Here is an 18,199-nt window from a genome sequence, read left to right as displayed (position 1 = left end):
ATATATATTTTTTTTTGAGCTGAAATCAAAAGATGTCTTGCTGATTATTGTATGCTATATAAATATAATTTCTGATTTTATTTTAAAATATCTATAAATTTAATTAAATATAATAATAAAATCAAAATACAAAAATTACCTTCATCTAAATAAATTTCCCTTTCTGATCCATCAATTTTTTGTTTTTCAATAATAAATCTTTGCACATCCGAATAATAAATATAATGTGATTGAGCATCATAATCCAAAGCTACCGGACGTTTCAATCCCATTACTGGTACCATAACTTCTTCTTGTTTACCACCTGAACCCATTGTTATGCCTTTAATTGCACCTGGTCTTCCTCTGCTATATACAAGAAACTGTCCTTGCTTGGCAGCTATAAAGTAAAATTTAGATATATTAGGCATATCTTAATTTTATTTTAGGTTAATGTATATTGTTTCAAACATAGTAACAGAAGCAAATAATTATGTTATAAACATTCAAAAAAAAAAAAAAACAATTATTCATTACATAAAATAATCTTTAAGAACTAGCAACTTTTTAATGTGAAAAATTTTTAACATTTTTTATAAAAACGTTGCGTACTGTTAAATTCTTAATTATATATCATAATAACCATTATATGATATTTAAAAAAGAAATAATTTGATTCTTTGCAGACACACTAAGGTGACATATATCAACACTTGGCAACTTATTGACTATTTATTCAGTTGGGACGCCTTTTACATTACGCGTTTCGGGCATTGGCCCCTCTTCAGCCAACTAGACATAAAAAATAAAACATGAGAAAATTTGTACAAAAATACGCGAGTAGATAAACTGTTTTTTTAAAAAAATTTTTTAAAAACATACCATAAAACACAAACCACTATTGTACAGATGTCGAACAGGATGGACAATTTCATATTTCATATACAACTTGGATAACAAACAAGGTCGACGATAATCATTGGAGAACAAACAGGGTCGTAGATAGCAGCTTGACTACTGGGCTTTTAAATATGGCTTTCTTATAATTTACACAAAATTCAAATAAATAGATTGACAATTACAACATATCTTAACAATATTTGTTTTTACCTGTGGTTGATATTCGCATATTACACCGAAATTCATTCGATATTAGTTGTCGCCCTTTCTTTCCGAACAAAATTTCACAAAGTCATCTTAGCAATATTATCCAAACTGCCAATTTACATAGAACATACTTAAAGCAATTACATTAATTGTACAAACTAGTAATTATTATTTGTATNCAACTTAAATCGTATGTCTTTATGAATTGTAAGTAATACAAATAATAATTACTAGTTTGTACAATTAATGTAATTGCTTTAAGTATGTTCTATGTAAATTGGCAGTTTGGATAATATTGCTAAGATGACTTTGTGAAATTTTGTTCGGAAAGAAAGGGCGACAACTAATATCGAATGAATTTCGGTGTAATATGCGAATATCAACCACAGGTAAAAACAAATATTGTTAAGATATGTTGTAATTGTCAATCTATTTATTTGAATTTTGTGTAAATTATAAGAAAGCCATATTTAAAAGCCCAGTAGTCAAGCTGTTATCTACGACCCTGTTTGTTCTCCAATGATTATCGTCGACCTTGTTTGTTCTCCAAGTTGTATATGAAATATGAAATTGTCCATCCTGTACGACATCTGTACAATAGTGGTTTGTGTTTTATGGTATGTTTTTAAAAAAATTTTTTTAAAAAAACAGTTTATCTACTCGCGTATTTTTGTACAAATTTTCTCATGTTTTATTTTTTATGTCTAGTTGGCTGAAGAGGGGCCAATGCCCGAAACGCGTAATGTAAAAGGCGTCCCAACTGAATAAATAGTCAATAAGTTGCCAAGTGTTGATATATGTCACCTTAGTGTGTCTGCAAAGAATCAGCTTAATAACAACAACACGGTTTCATCAGAATCAAAAGAAATAATTATTGTAATAAATAAAAATTGTCAATCTCCAAATAAGTCACAATAATCTTTTAACATTTATGTTTGCTATTTTTGTATCATTGACATTTGCTTGTATTTATGTTTTTAAGTTTTGATTATAATATGTATTTATTTATTTCTTATATCCCTTATATTTAAACTGTATGAATGTTTCATTGATTTAGAATGTTCCTCCCATTCTTTTCAATTTAAATTATTTATGTTGCATTTAATATATTTTTCGAATGTTCTTTTTTTCTTTTTCATTTAAGTTTGATGTTCCACTGAACAAGGTCTATAGAAGTATGTCAAAAATGTTCTTGGCTAATTAAACATATTGCTGCAATTATACAAGGAATACTGCTTCTTTTGTTTGATTACTTTTCCAGTTTTGTCAAATTATATATCTCATTGACATTTAGTACAGCTATTCTTGATTCTATTTAAAGAAAATCTGCCAATATTATACAATCTATATTGATTTCTATCAGTATTTGATTCGATTATTTCATTATCATTAATCATATAGCTCAATGACAACTCTGACTTTATTCTTGTTATTTTTTCTTGATTTAATAATTATTTTATTGTAAAAATTATTCTACGTATAGTCCCTATTTTGTTTGATAACTTTGTATGCACAACAAGAGCAAAGGACTTTCCGATTCTTGATGATTGTAATTAAAAAAATCCACACACAAATGAAAAACAGAAAACTTACATAACTCAAAAACAAAAAAAATAAGAAAATTAGGTTTTGCAAGCAACTGCCTCTTAAACATTCATAAATTCAAATAGACATTCTCTTTCCACATTCTCCATGGTTGCTGATAAACTTTCTGGCAAGAATTTTTTTATTTTTGCAAGAAAGATTTTGATAAATTTGAAACTTAAATGAATGAATTAAAAAACCTCTACAATATAAACAATTTATGAGCAAAAGTTTTGATCATAGTAATAAAACATACTGTAGAAAAAATCAAATTTGTGAATACTCAGGAGGTAGTCAAATCAGGAGGTAGTCATTTTGTCAGATCTGCCTTTCTATATAAATAAATAAGTTTATAGTTTGTGTCTTTATTAATTTTTAAAAAAGTTAGAATCAACAAAAATCAGAAAGCAAATTTTGTTCACCCATTTAACCAACATTCCTCAAGAATCAGCTCTCAGTAGTCTTATTTTTGTTACTTCTGTTAATCCAATTATCTTTGTTTCATTATTGATCATGTTTGGCCTACACTAATGCTTATTAATGATTTAAAAATTATTAGAATAAACAAGAATCATTATTAATCTGATTTAAACATATTTATGCATTAGTCTATAATCATAATTTCTTTTCTGTAATTATTCTCCTTTTATAATTAAGATTAAATCAATTAGTAATATCTTATAATGACATAATCTCAAATTTTAGATTTGATTTTAATAATAAATTTATTTTTATATTTCATTATACTAAAAGTGTCAAATAGCTAATGTGAAGGACGAATGGATGAAAGTGTTATCTTGACCCTTGATCATTTTACAGTTTCATCGTTTGACTTTGATTTTTTTTTATCAAGAGCTATCATAAAAATTATTTCCCACAGACTTGTTTCCTTGTTGAGGATGATCCATCTAGTCATTAGTGTGTCACCCAGAACTTTCAATAAAGTTCCAGTATTGGACACCAGACCCTTAACAACAGACTCCTGACCTCATGGAAAAAACCAGAAGGAACCCAAATAACAAGGGAGAGCGATGACAAATCCAGTCAGTCGTCCTCCAAAGTTTGCCTCCTGGAAAGTTCGCCCTCACAAGTCACTTCCAAAGTGTGCTAAAATACTGTGCATCCGCCGACCTTATCATAAGGATATCTTACGCACCTGAGTGCCTCAACACTAGTTGGATACCTCCCTCCAAAGTTGCTCCTGTTACCTGAACATGCTAAATATCAAGAACATTCCATCAAACACCCCAAGAACCCCGAAGGTGAATCATCCAGTCATCAATCCTCGACTTCTTTATAAGGTATTTATCCACACGTGAATATCATCTCTCTCTCTCTCTCGTGACAGTTAGATTCGATAATCTAAGGATATATATATCAATCCAAGATGTCTATGATCGTATATCAAGTACTCATGCCCGCTAAAATAAAATTGTTATTGTTTATTAATCTTCCGAGTGAATCACTTCCTCATTTATCTCTCCTCACCTCTACTCCAAATCCAACCGCTTACCTGCGACCATTCATATGATGTAAAGTTGCAATTTCCGAGTCTTGAGAGACTCGGTGGTGTCACATCCTGGGGCCATATTCTGGTCACTGTCTCTGGTCTCTCGTCTCTCGCAAGCCGGTCGCTGATTGGCTAATCCAAATGATTAGCCAATTAACGACCGGCTTGTGAGAGACGAGAGACCAGAGACAGTGACCAGAATATGGCCCCTGATGCGGTATCAAAGAGACACTGACCCTACGATCACACTTATTATTAAACACAGATGCTAGGTGTTCTTTTTGAAATATCTCATCTTTTCCAGTTGTTTGAAAAATATGAAAACAGATATTATAATTGATTAAAATTTGTTCTATTTTAGTGAGAGAGACTATAACTGATTAAACTTTGCTAGCTCGCTCTACTTTTTATTGATGCTGCCACAATACAATTCATTTAATAGTTTTAACAAATCTCTTTCAACTATTTTTCAACTTCCTTTAAAGAATCAACAATTAATTTGATGATCTCAAAATTTTTCCATATAATTTTAATTAGTTTTAAAAACATATACAGTGGATGATCAGTCTATGAACATAATCCATTCCAAGACCATGTTTGCTACCCGATTATCAATTTACCATACATTTTTATGGAAATTTGATTAATTTGTTCTGGAGACCCCCAAAAATAAAAAATTATGTACTTTATTACTATTGTGAAGCCCCAAAAAGGAGTTGAAATTAAATATTTATTATTAGAAATTTATTAAAACGAAACTAGAAGAAAAAATCGTCTATTGTTAAAAACCGATCAAAGATCGAATTAGTTGTGTTAGTCATATGAAACCGCGATGAGAGAAAAAAAAACTTTATTGATGTAAACAGAATGTAATAATTTTAAATGATTAATTAATAATTGTAAACAAACGATCTCCAGTAGAGATGGACCTTTGAAAAGTCGTTCATATGCACATAATTAGAACATAGAAATTTGGAAAAGAGGAAAGATTAATGACGAAAAAGGACATCGCGTCGTGTCGTTAAATTTCAAAAAACGTCACAGACTAGACAACAATGGTGGAAAATATGAGCGCAAGTTTCAAAGTTCCATCAACATTTTGCAGCCAGAATAACGGATGGTGTCAAGTAGATTCTTCAAGGCGGATCTTTCTCGTGACTCGAAAAGGAATCGTTTTTCGCTTAGAAACAGACGAGGGAGCCAATCAGAAAACAAATTGGAGAACGGAGATTGATATAATCCCCGATCTTCAAGGACAGAGGGACTTCTTCCGTAAACTGTGCTACTGAGTACTTACACTCCAAAAAGTCCGGAGCGAAAACTCTCTGTGTGTGTCGACGCACAGAAACGCAGAGTCCGCACAAGTGTCCATCGAAAGAGCCGTGCCGCCGACACCTCCCAACAAGTCTCCTTACCTGCCGCAGCCCCGGGGCCCATCTCCGAGTGACGATAGATAAACATCCACGACGTCTAAACAGTCAACTGTATCAAGATAATTCTTGTTCCTAGGTGTAAGTTTAATTTTATGTATAAAATAAACGGGTTTTTGTGAGATTCTTGTCATCTGTGTCTCCTCCACCACACCCACATACGTTCGACCCTAGATCATTCTGACGCGGGATTAACGATTCCCCCCGAAAGTTGGCGAACTTACACTATGTTTACTTATAAAATAATAAAAATACATACAGTAAAGCATCAATTATCCGAAACAATTCGGGAATGGGGTTGTTCAGATAACTGATTTTTTTGGATAACTGATCATTTACAAAAAGTATATTAAACACAAAACTGTACTGTACATAATTTGTACCACACATCTTACAAATACATACCTTACATAATGTAATATATTAAACTAGGCCTACAGTTCAGTTCGGCAGGGAGGGGAAGAGTGCTGCAATGCCACAGCCCTAGCAAAAATTTGAATTTGCCGACTGGAATGCTTTTGGTTAACCAATGTTTCGGTTGATTGGTATTCGGATAATCGATGCTCTACTGTACATACACAGTCTTTTCTGTTTGTGGATGTTAAAGAATTTGTTCAATGTCTATTGCTTTTCTCTCTTCAAGATTCTTTTGGAAGTAATTAATAGCATTGTCATTGTAGGGATTCCCAAGCCTATTAACCTCAATCTATTTTGGATGCCATTTAGATGATTGTTGTTCTGACATCCTCCCACTTCTTCAAAAGATCTTTAATAGCAGACGTCGGCATTGTTCCTCTTTTGTCTTCCTCTTTTTCAAAAGAAAATACATTTTGCTGAGTTTCTTGGAGTTCTATCATCAGATCAGTTTCCATTATGAGCTCTTCAATGTTCTTTACTTCTCATATGTGATTTTCATTAGTCCTTTAGCTGCTTGAGTCTTCTTGATTATATCTTTCTTAGCTAATATTGTGCCTACTGTAGACCTGTTCAAGCCATACTGCCTACAACATCAGACATCTGCCCACTCTCTACCTTGGCTATTATCTCTCACTTGGTTTCTGCTGTAAGCACAGTTTTTTAAACTCCACTCTTTTTAGGCTCCATAATATTATAAGTTTCTTTTTTAAATAAAAAGTTCAGAAAGTACTTACAAAAATTCAGAGATCAGAAATCAACTAGCACACAAAAAAATTATGTAAATGTGAGGCCTGCATAAAATTTGAAATTTGGTATTAAAACATTAATGAATATCTGATTAAACAGTTAAACTCTCACCTTTTGAAAATAAAAACTGATGCAAAACTTAACGAGTGCATGCCTGACAGTCTTGCAAAGACTATAAAAAATTATTTGTCAGAAAGATAAACAAAAGGCTGGAATTACAAGGGAACGTTTCAAAGTTTGGAGGAATACTATCTGATCGGTATCATGTTGATGTCTCCCAAGCTCTGAAAGGTTTCAAATTGTCACCTGGAGACAAGGGAAGACCAATCAGTATTCTTTATTTTATGTCGCTTTCTTCTTGTGTTTGTTCTGTGAGGTGTTCGTTGTCCAAACATAAAAATCTTTCTTGAATATGTTCGTTGTCCAATTTGTTCGCAGTCTGACTGTTCATTAACCGATCATCCACTGTATTACATATTTTTATATTTTTTCTAAATTTTTTTTTTTACATTATAGCTTTATTATTTCAAAGGAAATGTCTTAGTATACAGTATGATGTCTCTTAAATTTGTATAAGTAGTGAAATAAATAAATTCTTAAATAAGAAAATTTCAATTTATCATACCTACGCATTTTCTCTCAAGAATCAATTTATATCCAGCTTTACATTTACACCGAGCAATAGGAATTTCATTTTTATAAAATACTACGCATATGTGTTCACAATTACCATTCATTATACTGCAAGGATGTGGAACTGAAAAGAAAAAAATTTTTATTATCTTCTTGATTAAAATGCAATAGAAAATACAAACAAACAAATATAACTTAATTTTATTTCACATCTGAAATTTTTCATTGTTAGACTTTCTGAAGTCAGAAAAACTATATCAGTTTTATAAATATCCACAAAATTCACACACAAAATTTTATAAATACATAGTATGTTAAATAATAATAATAAAATATAAAAACATTATTGCTTTTTAGTTAAATCACCAGAACATTCCAATAACTAAATAATTACTAGATCAGAATTTATTCTCTTATTAGGTAACACACTATTAGCTATAGTAGACCTTCCACTTTTATAACCTAACTTGTTCCTGGAAAACAATCGTTAATCAAATTGTAATTTCCATAAGCTCAATATCATAAATTGATATTCTATTCATAAAAATAAATTTTGAATTATGTAATATCACATCAAAGAAAGAGAAGGCCACATCAAGAGTGAAAAAAAAAAAAAAAAACATGGTGTTTAAATATAGCATTTCATGCAATAATAGAAAATTAATAACAGACATGAAAGTAAATATTGTGAAACAAATAGTCAAAGTAACAATCTAGCATAATAGCTGAACTTTATAAGACAATAGCAATTATTTATTGTGACATCATCACAATGCCAGAGTGAAAATTCCTCATACTCCTCTAGCAGCTTTCTTGAGTTAACCTGGTTTATGTACAGCAATTTTTAGTTTTAATTTTTCATGTCAATAATTTTGTTTAGTATCTGCAAATTAAATACATAAATCTTTATTTTATTATTTATTTCTGGTTTTAAAGTTATGAAAATATTGAAAAATAAATTATATAAATCATTGTCAATCAAGTTGGGTTACTGATATAAATTTTAGTAGTCAGATATTTGATTTGTATACAAAGGAGAGAAAGAGAAAAAGGCTTTGAATGTTTTGTTTCCTTCTTCTAACCATGGTTAGAAGGAAACAATTGGAATAATAGAAATAACAATAAACAACAGAAATCTCTATTGGTTTATTCAGTACACTAGCAGGTGCACATCATGATTGCATCACTGTAATAAAAAATAAATTAGAATTTTTTTATATTCACATAATAAAGGTAAGCAAGGTCTCTATTGCTTAGTATCCTGTCCACACTGTGTTATAACAAGCTTGACTGCATGATATGCAAGATGTTAAGGAGAAACATTGCATGGTTGACTATGTACTTAAAATTGATGCATTTGGTAACATAAATAAATAAGAACTACATTCATTGAATAAACAGGATTCTTAAATTTAAAATGTTTGGGTACAATAAGCACTCTCCTTCTTAGATCCCATAACATCTCTGGTAGATTATCTCCTATTTTTGGGTGATCAATATAACTAATCTAACCTATCTATAATAGTTAGGTTAGATAGTAATCAGATTGTAGGCTATATATCAGGCAAGGTCAACATACAATCCGCAGGCCAGATCCAGCCCATCTAATGAATTTATGTGGCCTGTGATCAATCTTTCAATATTAGCTATTCAAGTCTGAATAGCTCGATGAAAAATTCTGATGCCTAAAAGAAAAGGTCAACAACTCACTGTGCGTTTAGAGTTAACCCTCCATTACAAATCTTGTAAGTACAGCGTAGAAATTTGATAAAGCATGATAGTGTGAAAAATGTATCTTTAATCTCTATCTACAATTCTGTCTCTACGGGGTGACACCACAATGAGATCTCGCACCACCTCAAAATCTTCCTAAAGCAGCCTCTGGAAAAAGTTCTCTTTCCAATTAGGCCCGGGGACAAAAACTGTTGGCCACCCCTGCTATATACTACTTAATAAAAGGCTTTTATATCTGGTTTTGAACTGCAAACTGCAAATCTGAATTCGAACTAAAAATGAAAAATTTGTTTCAAAAATAAGCAGATAACACTTAAAATTAATCAATCAAATGTGATAACTGGCTATAAGAATGATGCTTATTCTTAAAAATATTTATATTTCTATAGAAATATAGAATTTTTCAGAATAGAATAAAAATTTCCAATTAAAAACACAAATACAAAAGCTAGCATTTTCCAACAAAACCAAAATGTGTAACCTTTATTATTTCGAATTATCATTATTTAAAAAGATGACAACTTTATCAATGTCATTTTTATGTTTATTACCTTTTAAACTAAAAATTATTAAATTATATGCAGTAGAGTTCCGTACAATGCACAAATAAAGTAAGGAACATTCTCAAATTTTTTTGATCAAAGGTATACGTTTTTTTTCAACTTATAGGCCAAGGTTTAAACTTTCATAAATCGTGTGATAATGCAGGCTTCGATAATGCAATTTCCTATAATGCGCAATGAATCCCCCGCATTGTATGGGACTCTACTGTATTTCCAATAAAATAATTACTTACCAATTACTCTATTAAAGAATTAACAATTAATTAGTGGAGGAGCCAATTAATAACATTAACAATTAACAAATGATAATCAGTACATCACAAGAATAACAAAATATAAAATCATTATAAAATATTTACATACCTTTAGGTTGTCTTTGTCTGTGATAAACATGTATAGAAAATGGACGTGTAAGATTGGATTTTATAACTCTTATATCAGTATGATTATACTTATGAACTGCTAATATTTTATTTCCATTCCAGCTGGTAACATATAAATATTGTTCAAATACTGTAATTCCATATAAAATTCGCATCTGTAAATATATATACTTCATTTATATAACTCACTTATTAATTATATTAAATGTTGTTAACAATAAATTTATAACTTTAAAAACAATTATAATATAAAAATTACATAATCAATTTTATTAATTTTCTACTATATTCAATTCCATTCCAAATTTTAATTAAAGTTTGCAGGCTTCAACATCAAATTCAGGATTTATTTCTAACAACAAAATGTATTAAAAAATATTTGAGTTTTTCAGTTTTATTTTGTGTTCTGTTATCATTTTAATTAATTAGATCATAATATTATAAAGTGTATTCTTAAATCTAAATGTGTTTTTTTGTTTTGTTATCAATTCGTGTTAAATATTGCTTGTGATGATGATGATAATAAATTTATACTAACATATAATGTTAATTTATATTATTTTCTAATTCATATAAATTAATAAAATAAATGTCAATTTCCAGTTAAATAAATGTGTTTTGAGAACATGATTAACATTTTGTGTTTGCATTTGAAAAATATATAACGTTTTTTTAATAGGAAAATAATTTAACATTCTATGATATTGAAAAGAATTAAGAAGTGAAATGTAAATATGTAACCATTATACTGAAATAAAAATTTTTACATTTTTTCAAATAACTTACAGGCATTCCTCTGATAACAGTCCTTCGATTTGAACCATCATAATTAACTCTTTCTACAAAATCTAAATAAGTATCCACCCAGTATACGTGTTCATTAGGAAAGTCTACAGTCACTCCGTAAGGATAAACTATTTTGTGTTCTACAAGTTTAACACGTTCTGATCCATCCATGTAAGCTTTTTCTAATAATGGCGCAGTACTTCCCCATTCCGTAAAAAACAGGAAACTAGAAATAATCATACAAATACAATATAATGTAAGATATAAAAAATTATTTATTTTATATTTTATAAACAAGTCCTGTCAAAATTTAATATGTAAACAATTATTTTGATAAAATATTTATACTATACAAAATAGCACATTATATAAATATTTACCCTTTTGTTGGATCCAGAGCTATTCCACGTGGTTTACTAAGTGCAACATCAATAACAACTATACATACTTCTAATGTTGAATTACACATAAAAATCATTTCACGATTATCATCCAAGAAATACCAATTTCCAGATATCCAATCTAATGCTAATTGATTTACAGCTTTAAAAAGAAAATTATATATAACAATTACATTAAAAGCTATTTATTTTAATATAATAATTTTAAAATAACTGAAAATTATTGATATAAAAACACAATAAGAAAAAAACAAAAAGTATCAATATAATACTTAATATTCAGCTGATATATTTGATGAGATGATTTAGCATTATCATTCAAAAACTAATACTAATTATATTAATGATATAAACATTATAGAGTGAACAAAATTAGCATAAAATGTGGTCACTGTAAATTAAGTTTCTCAATACTAGTTCAGTGAAATTTATAAATTTATTACAGAACTGATCTGAAAATGATTGATTTTAACAAAATATGATTAAATAGAAGTTCATTGTTTGAATTAGTAGTTAAAGGCATCTGATGATGAGCTTATAACAGCTTGAAAACTGTTTTATGCAATTAAATAAACAAAAAGACCACTATAGAAATAAGTAGCAAGTTTCCTCAATGTATTTTGAAGATTAGTTAAATTAAGTTTTAATCTTCCTTAACTTTTGAAAAGTTAAAGAAAATAAAAGATTGATTTCATTAATGTTTGAAAAATTACTTGAGAAATTACTTTTTCATATTTATATTAACTTTAATTCTAAACAGCCACTTTTGTTTTCAAAAATGTTTAACTAGATAAAACAATCTACTTTCTAAAAATTGTTTATTTAACATAATAGTTTATATTTAATAAATATTATATTAAAGATAGCAATTTGCAATTATCTGTATTAACAATAAAAATAAAAGTACAAGTCATTCAAAATCAAAACAAAAATAAAAAGTTTGAATAAGTAGTAAGTCTATATCAAAAATACATTATTTAATTTTGAAAATATTTTTATTACTATAATATCCATGCTAATTATAGTACCATTTAATAAGAGAAATCTAAAGGTTACAGATTTATGATAAATTGTAATCACTTAATTGATACATATTCATGAAATTTTAATGTATGAATTCTGAATTTTATGTTAATTGAAAGTAAGATGAACAGGCTCTCAGCATTTAATTCATAAAATAGACTATTTGAACGAAAATGTTGCTAACTTTTGATAAAAAGCATAGACAAAAAAACATCACTATCAGAAACATTTCCAATAAAATTTGTAGTAGTATAGAATATTAAAATGCAATATAAAAATAGAAAAATCTCATAAATATTAGAATGTAACAAAAACTTGGCCATTATGAAATTTGAAAATGGTCTTTAGAAAAAAATAAATAAATTTCTTGATAGAAATTATCTTGTAATTGGAGGAAAAATAGTCTTTTGAAAAGTTAAGCATTTCAAAAATTTTTAAATGCTTTTAAAAATTCGTTTAAAGAATTTTTTAAAATAATTTTAATTTTAAAAAATCCAAAACTAATTTTAAAAATATAGGTAACCCCTGTATAACACGGCATTTCTATAGCACGGATTCACTCTAACACGGTTCGAGAATTGGTAACATCCCCTGTATAGCATGGATTCACTCTAACAAAGTTTGGAAATTGGGTAAAACACTCGTACAACATTAAATGTAATGAAGGGTGCATTCTTTTATACCTCTGCATAACTCCGCACGAGCATTCTAATTGTTTTTGTGGCTACTTTGAATGCTCTTTCAACAAATAATCCAGTTAATGGTTAAATTATACAATTGGGACCCTTCTTTTGCCTCTAAAAGCTCATTTTAGAATTATAGATTCCTCCATCACAATACTAGCGATAGTGCAGGCGCTGCCATCTTTCTTTCACCATCGTTCCTAAATGCCTACAAACAGCAGCGCACTCCCATTGCAGAGCGACCACTATTTATGAACGCACTTAGTAATGAAAAAGAATAGCATACTTTTGCCAACTTCTGGAATGTAACCCTATGTTTTGCTTTAGTCCTTTGTTTTGTATAGCATGGATTCACATAACATAGCACTTTTTTGGAACATAATACCGTGTTATATGAGGGATAACTGTACTATAATTTTAGTAATCAATTGATAGAAACATAACTACCTGCAATGCCAAATCCTCTTAATTATTAAGTAATTAAAATTTAANCACTATCAGAAACATTTCCAATAAAATTTGTAGTAGTATAGAATATTAAAATGCAATATAAAAATAGAAAAATCTCATAAATATTAGAATGTAACAAAAACTTGGCCATTATGAAATTTGAAAATGGTCTTTAGAAAAAAATAAATAAATTTCTTGATAGAAATTATCTTGTAATTGGAGGAAAAATAGTCTTTTGAAAAGTTAAGCATTTCAAAAATTTTTAAATGCTTTTAAAAATTCGTTTAAAGAATTTTTTAAAATAATTTTAATTTTAAAAAATCCAAAACTAATTTTAAAAATATAGGTAACCCCTGTATAACACGGCATTTCTATAGCACGGATTCACTCTAACACGGTTCGAGAATTGGTAACATCCCCTGTATAGCATGGATTCACTCTAACAAAGTTTGGAAATTGGGTAAAACACTCGTACAACATTAAATGTAATGAAGGGTGCATTCTTTTATACCTCTGCATAACTCCGCACGAGCATTCTAATTGTTTTTGTGGCTACTTTGAATGCTCTTTCAACAAATAATCCAGTTAATGGTTAAATTATACAATTGGGACCCTTCTTTTGCCTCTAAAAGCTCATTTTAGAATTATAGATTCCTCCATCACAATACTAGCGATAGTGCAGGCGCTGCCATCTTTCTTTCACCATCGTTCCTAAATGCCTACAAACAGCAGCGCACTCCCATTGCAGAGCGACCACTATTTATGAACGCACTTAGTAATGAAAAAGAATAGCATACTTTTGCCAACTTCTGGAATGTAACCCTATGTTTTGCTTTAGTCCTTTGTTTTGTATAGCATGGATTCACATAACATAGCACTTTTTTGGAACATAATACCGTGTTATATGAGGGATAACTGTACTATAATTTTAGTAATCAATTGATAGAAACATAACTACCTGCAATGCCAAATCCTCTTAATTATTAAGTAATTAAAATTTAACACATAATAAATTACTTTTTGCAATTAAAAATCATAAATTGTGAATATAATTGATTCTAATATTCTTCAAAAGAAAAGAAAATATTCTAAAAGATAAATTTTACGATAAACTTTTTTTTTATAGTTAATACTAAAAATTAAATAAACAAGTTTAAAAAAATTAAATTTAATAAGAGATGACACCTAATGCCTACCTCTAGTAACAAATTACTTGAATTTAATAGATACATAAAAATATAAATATGACTTTTTACAAAGGTAAAACCTTGCTTTTGTCCTTCTTTTCACCGTTGTAAAAAGTTGTATTTATATTTTTATATATTTATTAAATGTAAATAATGCCACCCATGTATTTCTATTATTTTTACTTAAAATTAGTTGAAATTTAATTATTAATAGTAGAAGAAAAAGAGCCCAATGCATTACAGCAATCATTTGGCATTGATTAAAAGTTATTACTAAAACAGTTAATACAAATTTAAAAACAAAAGATTTAATTATATTAAACTTCATTTAAAAACTTGTAAATATAGAAAATTAATACTTACATGATAATGAAAAGAGATTTGTTTGAGGTAGTGACCATGTAATATGAGGTTCATAAACTTTCCCACAACGAACAGATATCATTGAATTATTATGATTTAACTGGTAATAAATACATTGAAAAACTTTAATTTTCATAAATGATATTATTTTATATTTACATGATTTTAACATAAACATGAATTAAGTATGATNCAGCCACTTTTGTTTTCAAAAATGTTTAACTAGATAAAACAATCTACTTTCTAAAAATTGTTTATTTAACATAATAGTTTATATTTAATAAATATTATATTAAAGATAGCAATTTGCAATTATCTGTATTAACAATAAAAATAAAAGTACAAGTCATTCAAAATCAAAACAAAAATAAAAAGTTTGAATAAGTAGTAAGTCTATATCAAAAATACATTATTTAATTTTGAAAATATTTTTATTACTATAATATCCATGCTAATTATAGTACCATTTAATAAGAGAAATCTAAAGGTTACAGATTTAGGATAAATTGTAATCACTTAATTGATACATATTCATGAAATTTTAATGTATGAATTCTGAATTTTATGTTAATTGAAAGTAAGATGAACAGGCTCTCAGCATTTAATTCATAAAATAGACTATTTGAACGAAAATGTTGCTAACTTTTGATAAAAAGCATAGACAAAAAAACATCACTATCAGAAACATTTCCAATAAAATTTGTAGTAGTATAGAATATTAAAATGCAATATAAAAATAGAAAAATCTCATAAATATTAGAATGTAACAAAAACTTGGCCATTATGAAATTTGAAAATGGTCTTTAGAAAAAAATAAATAAATTTCTTGATAGAAATTATCTTGTAATTGGAGGAAAAATAGTCTTTTGAAAAGTTAAGCATTTCAAAAATTTTTAAATGCTTTTAAAAATTCGTTTAAAGAATTTTTTAAAATAATTTTAATTTTAAAAAATCCAAAACTAATTTTAAAAATATAGGTAACCCCTGTATAACACGGCATTTCTATAGCACGGATTCACTCTAACACGGTTCGAGAATTGGTAACATCCCCTGTATAGCATGGATTCACTCTAACAAAGTTTGGAAATTGGGTAAAACACTCGTACAACATTAAATGTAATGAAGGGTGCATTCTTTTATACCTCTGCATAACTCCGCACGAGCATTCTAATTGTTTTTGTGGCTACTTTGAATGCTCTTTCAACAAATAATCCAGTTAATGGTTAAATTATACAATTGGGACCCTTCTTTTGCCTCTAAAAGCTCATTTTAGAATTATAGATTCCTCCATCACAATACTAGCGATAGTGCAGGCGCTGCCATCTTTCTTTCACCATCGTTCCTAAATGCCTACAAACAGCAGCGCACTCCCATTGCAGAGCGACCACTATTTATGAACGCACTTAGTAATGAAAAAGAATAGCATACTTTTGCCAACTTCTGGAATGTAACCCTATGTTTTGCTTTAGTCCTTTGTTTTGTATAGCATGGATTCACATAACATAGCACTTTTTTGGAACATAATACCGTGTTATATGAGGGATAACTGTACTATAATTTTAGTAATCAATTGATAGAAACATAACTACCTGCAATGCCAAATCCTCTTAATTATTAAGTAATTAAAATTTAACACATAATAAATTACTTTTTGCAATTAAAAATCATAAATTGTGAATATAATTGATTCTAATATTCTTCAAAAGAAAAGAAAATATTCTAAAAGATAAATTTTACGATAAACTTTTTTTTTATAGTTAATACTAAAAATTAAATAAACAAGTTTAAAAAAATTAAATTTAATAAGAGATGACACCTAATGCCTACCTCTAGTAACAAATTACTTGAATTTAATAGATACATAAAAATATAAATATGACTTTTTACAAAGGTAAAACCTTGCTTTTGTCCTTCTTTTCACCGTTGTAAAAAGTTGTATTTATATTTTTATATATTTATTAAATGTAAATAATGCCACCCATGTATTTCTATTATTTTTACTTAAAATTAGTTGAAATTTAATTATTAATAGTAGAAGAAAAAGAGCCCAATGCATTACAGCAATCATTTGGCATTGATTAAAAGTTATTACTAAAACAGTTAATACAAATTTAAAAACAAAAGATTTAATTATATTAAACTTCATTTAAAAACTTGTAAATATAGAAAATTAATACTTACATGATAATGAAAAGAGATTTGTTTGAGGTAGTGACCATGTAATATGAGGTTCATAAACTTTCCCACAACGAACAGATATCATTGAATTATTATGATTTAACTGGTAATAAATACATTGAAAAACTTTAATTTTCATAAATGATATTATTTTATATTTACATGATTTTAACATAAACATGAATTAAGTATGATTTAAGTATGAACTAATTGCATATCATTACAATAAATAAATAAAATCATAAATAAAATATTTTATCTCAGTTTCTAAACTATTTTCAGTTTTATGATTAAAAATGCATTATATATTTATTTTTTGAATTTTTTATCTGCAACTATAATTATATATTGCTATAATAAATTTTCATAAACTTTAATTTCTGTTTAATGATTGTTATTCTTTAATATTAATTAATATTAGTGAAACTGTTATCAATCTTAAAAACTGAATATTTCATTATTTTAAATGAAACTAAGCTTTCTACATTATATGATAATTGTAAATCTTTCAGTTCCAACTTATAAAATAAATATTATAATATAATATTCCAAATATTTCATCTTCATTGAAACATTGTCAAGAAGAAAAGAAAAAAATCAAAACAAAGCATCACATATTTTAAAAACTTTCTGTTAACATAAGCATATTTAAATAATTTCTTTAGCTGAATTTGATGAAAAATTGTTTTAATAAATGATCAGTCAATGCAATTATTAAATTACAGAATGAAAAAACAAACATGCAAAAAAACTAAACTTTTTCAAAAACATACTAAATTTTACAGCTACTTCAGTAAATTATCATCTGTTATGACAAACTTTGAAATATATCACAAACCCAAAAATCAAATACTTGAGATATTTTAGAAGTCATTGATTTATTCGGACAAAACATTTTAAGGCATTTATCATCTCAACTCAGCAGTCTGTTCTGCAACCAGCATAAAGTATAATATAGTAGTAAACAAGATAATCTAAAATGAATAACAAATATATTAATGAATCACAAAATACTCAATCTAGATATTACAATATAAAATA

At 27.8% G+C, this 18,199-nt stretch overlaps 1 protein-coding gene across 2 annotated transcripts in view; it reads right to left on the bottom strand.

Moving 5' to 3' along the window:
* The window catches only part of LOC111630688 (low-density lipoprotein receptor-related protein 1-like), a 138,289-nt gene that overhangs the window by 70,562 nt on the left and 49,528 nt on the right, over positions 1–18,199 (bottom strand). Inside the window, exons 8-13 of one of the 2 annotated variants that reach the window (XM_023374831.1) lie at positions 17,162–17,261; positions 11,254–11,416; positions 10,874–11,099; positions 10,068–10,242; positions 7,400–7,531; positions 140–379 (exon numbers count right to left, since the gene is read on the bottom strand). In XM_023374831.1, coding sequence (XP_023230599.1) covers positions 140–379; positions 7,400–7,531; positions 10,068–10,242; positions 10,874–11,099; positions 11,254–11,416; positions 17,162–17,261 — 1,036 coding nt within the window. Of the gene's footprint in view, positions 1–139; positions 380–7,399; positions 7,532–10,067; positions 10,243–10,873; positions 11,100–11,253; positions 11,417–14,980; positions 15,128–17,161; positions 17,262–18,199 lie in introns of those variants that run through there. The other variant, XM_023374839.1, reaches the window with a different exon arrangement.

Source organism: Centruroides sculpturatus, unplaced genomic scaffold (assembly GCF_000671375.1).
Source record: "Centruroides sculpturatus isolate CEXI.00-Female unplaced genomic scaffold, Cexi_2.0 scaffold20, whole genome shotgun sequence".
Classification (NCBI taxonomy): Eukaryota; Metazoa; Arthropoda; class Arachnida; order Scorpiones; family Buthidae; genus Centruroides; species Centruroides sculpturatus.
Note: the sequence above shows the minus strand (reverse complement) of the source record. Positions and strands in the feature narration are given on the sequence as shown.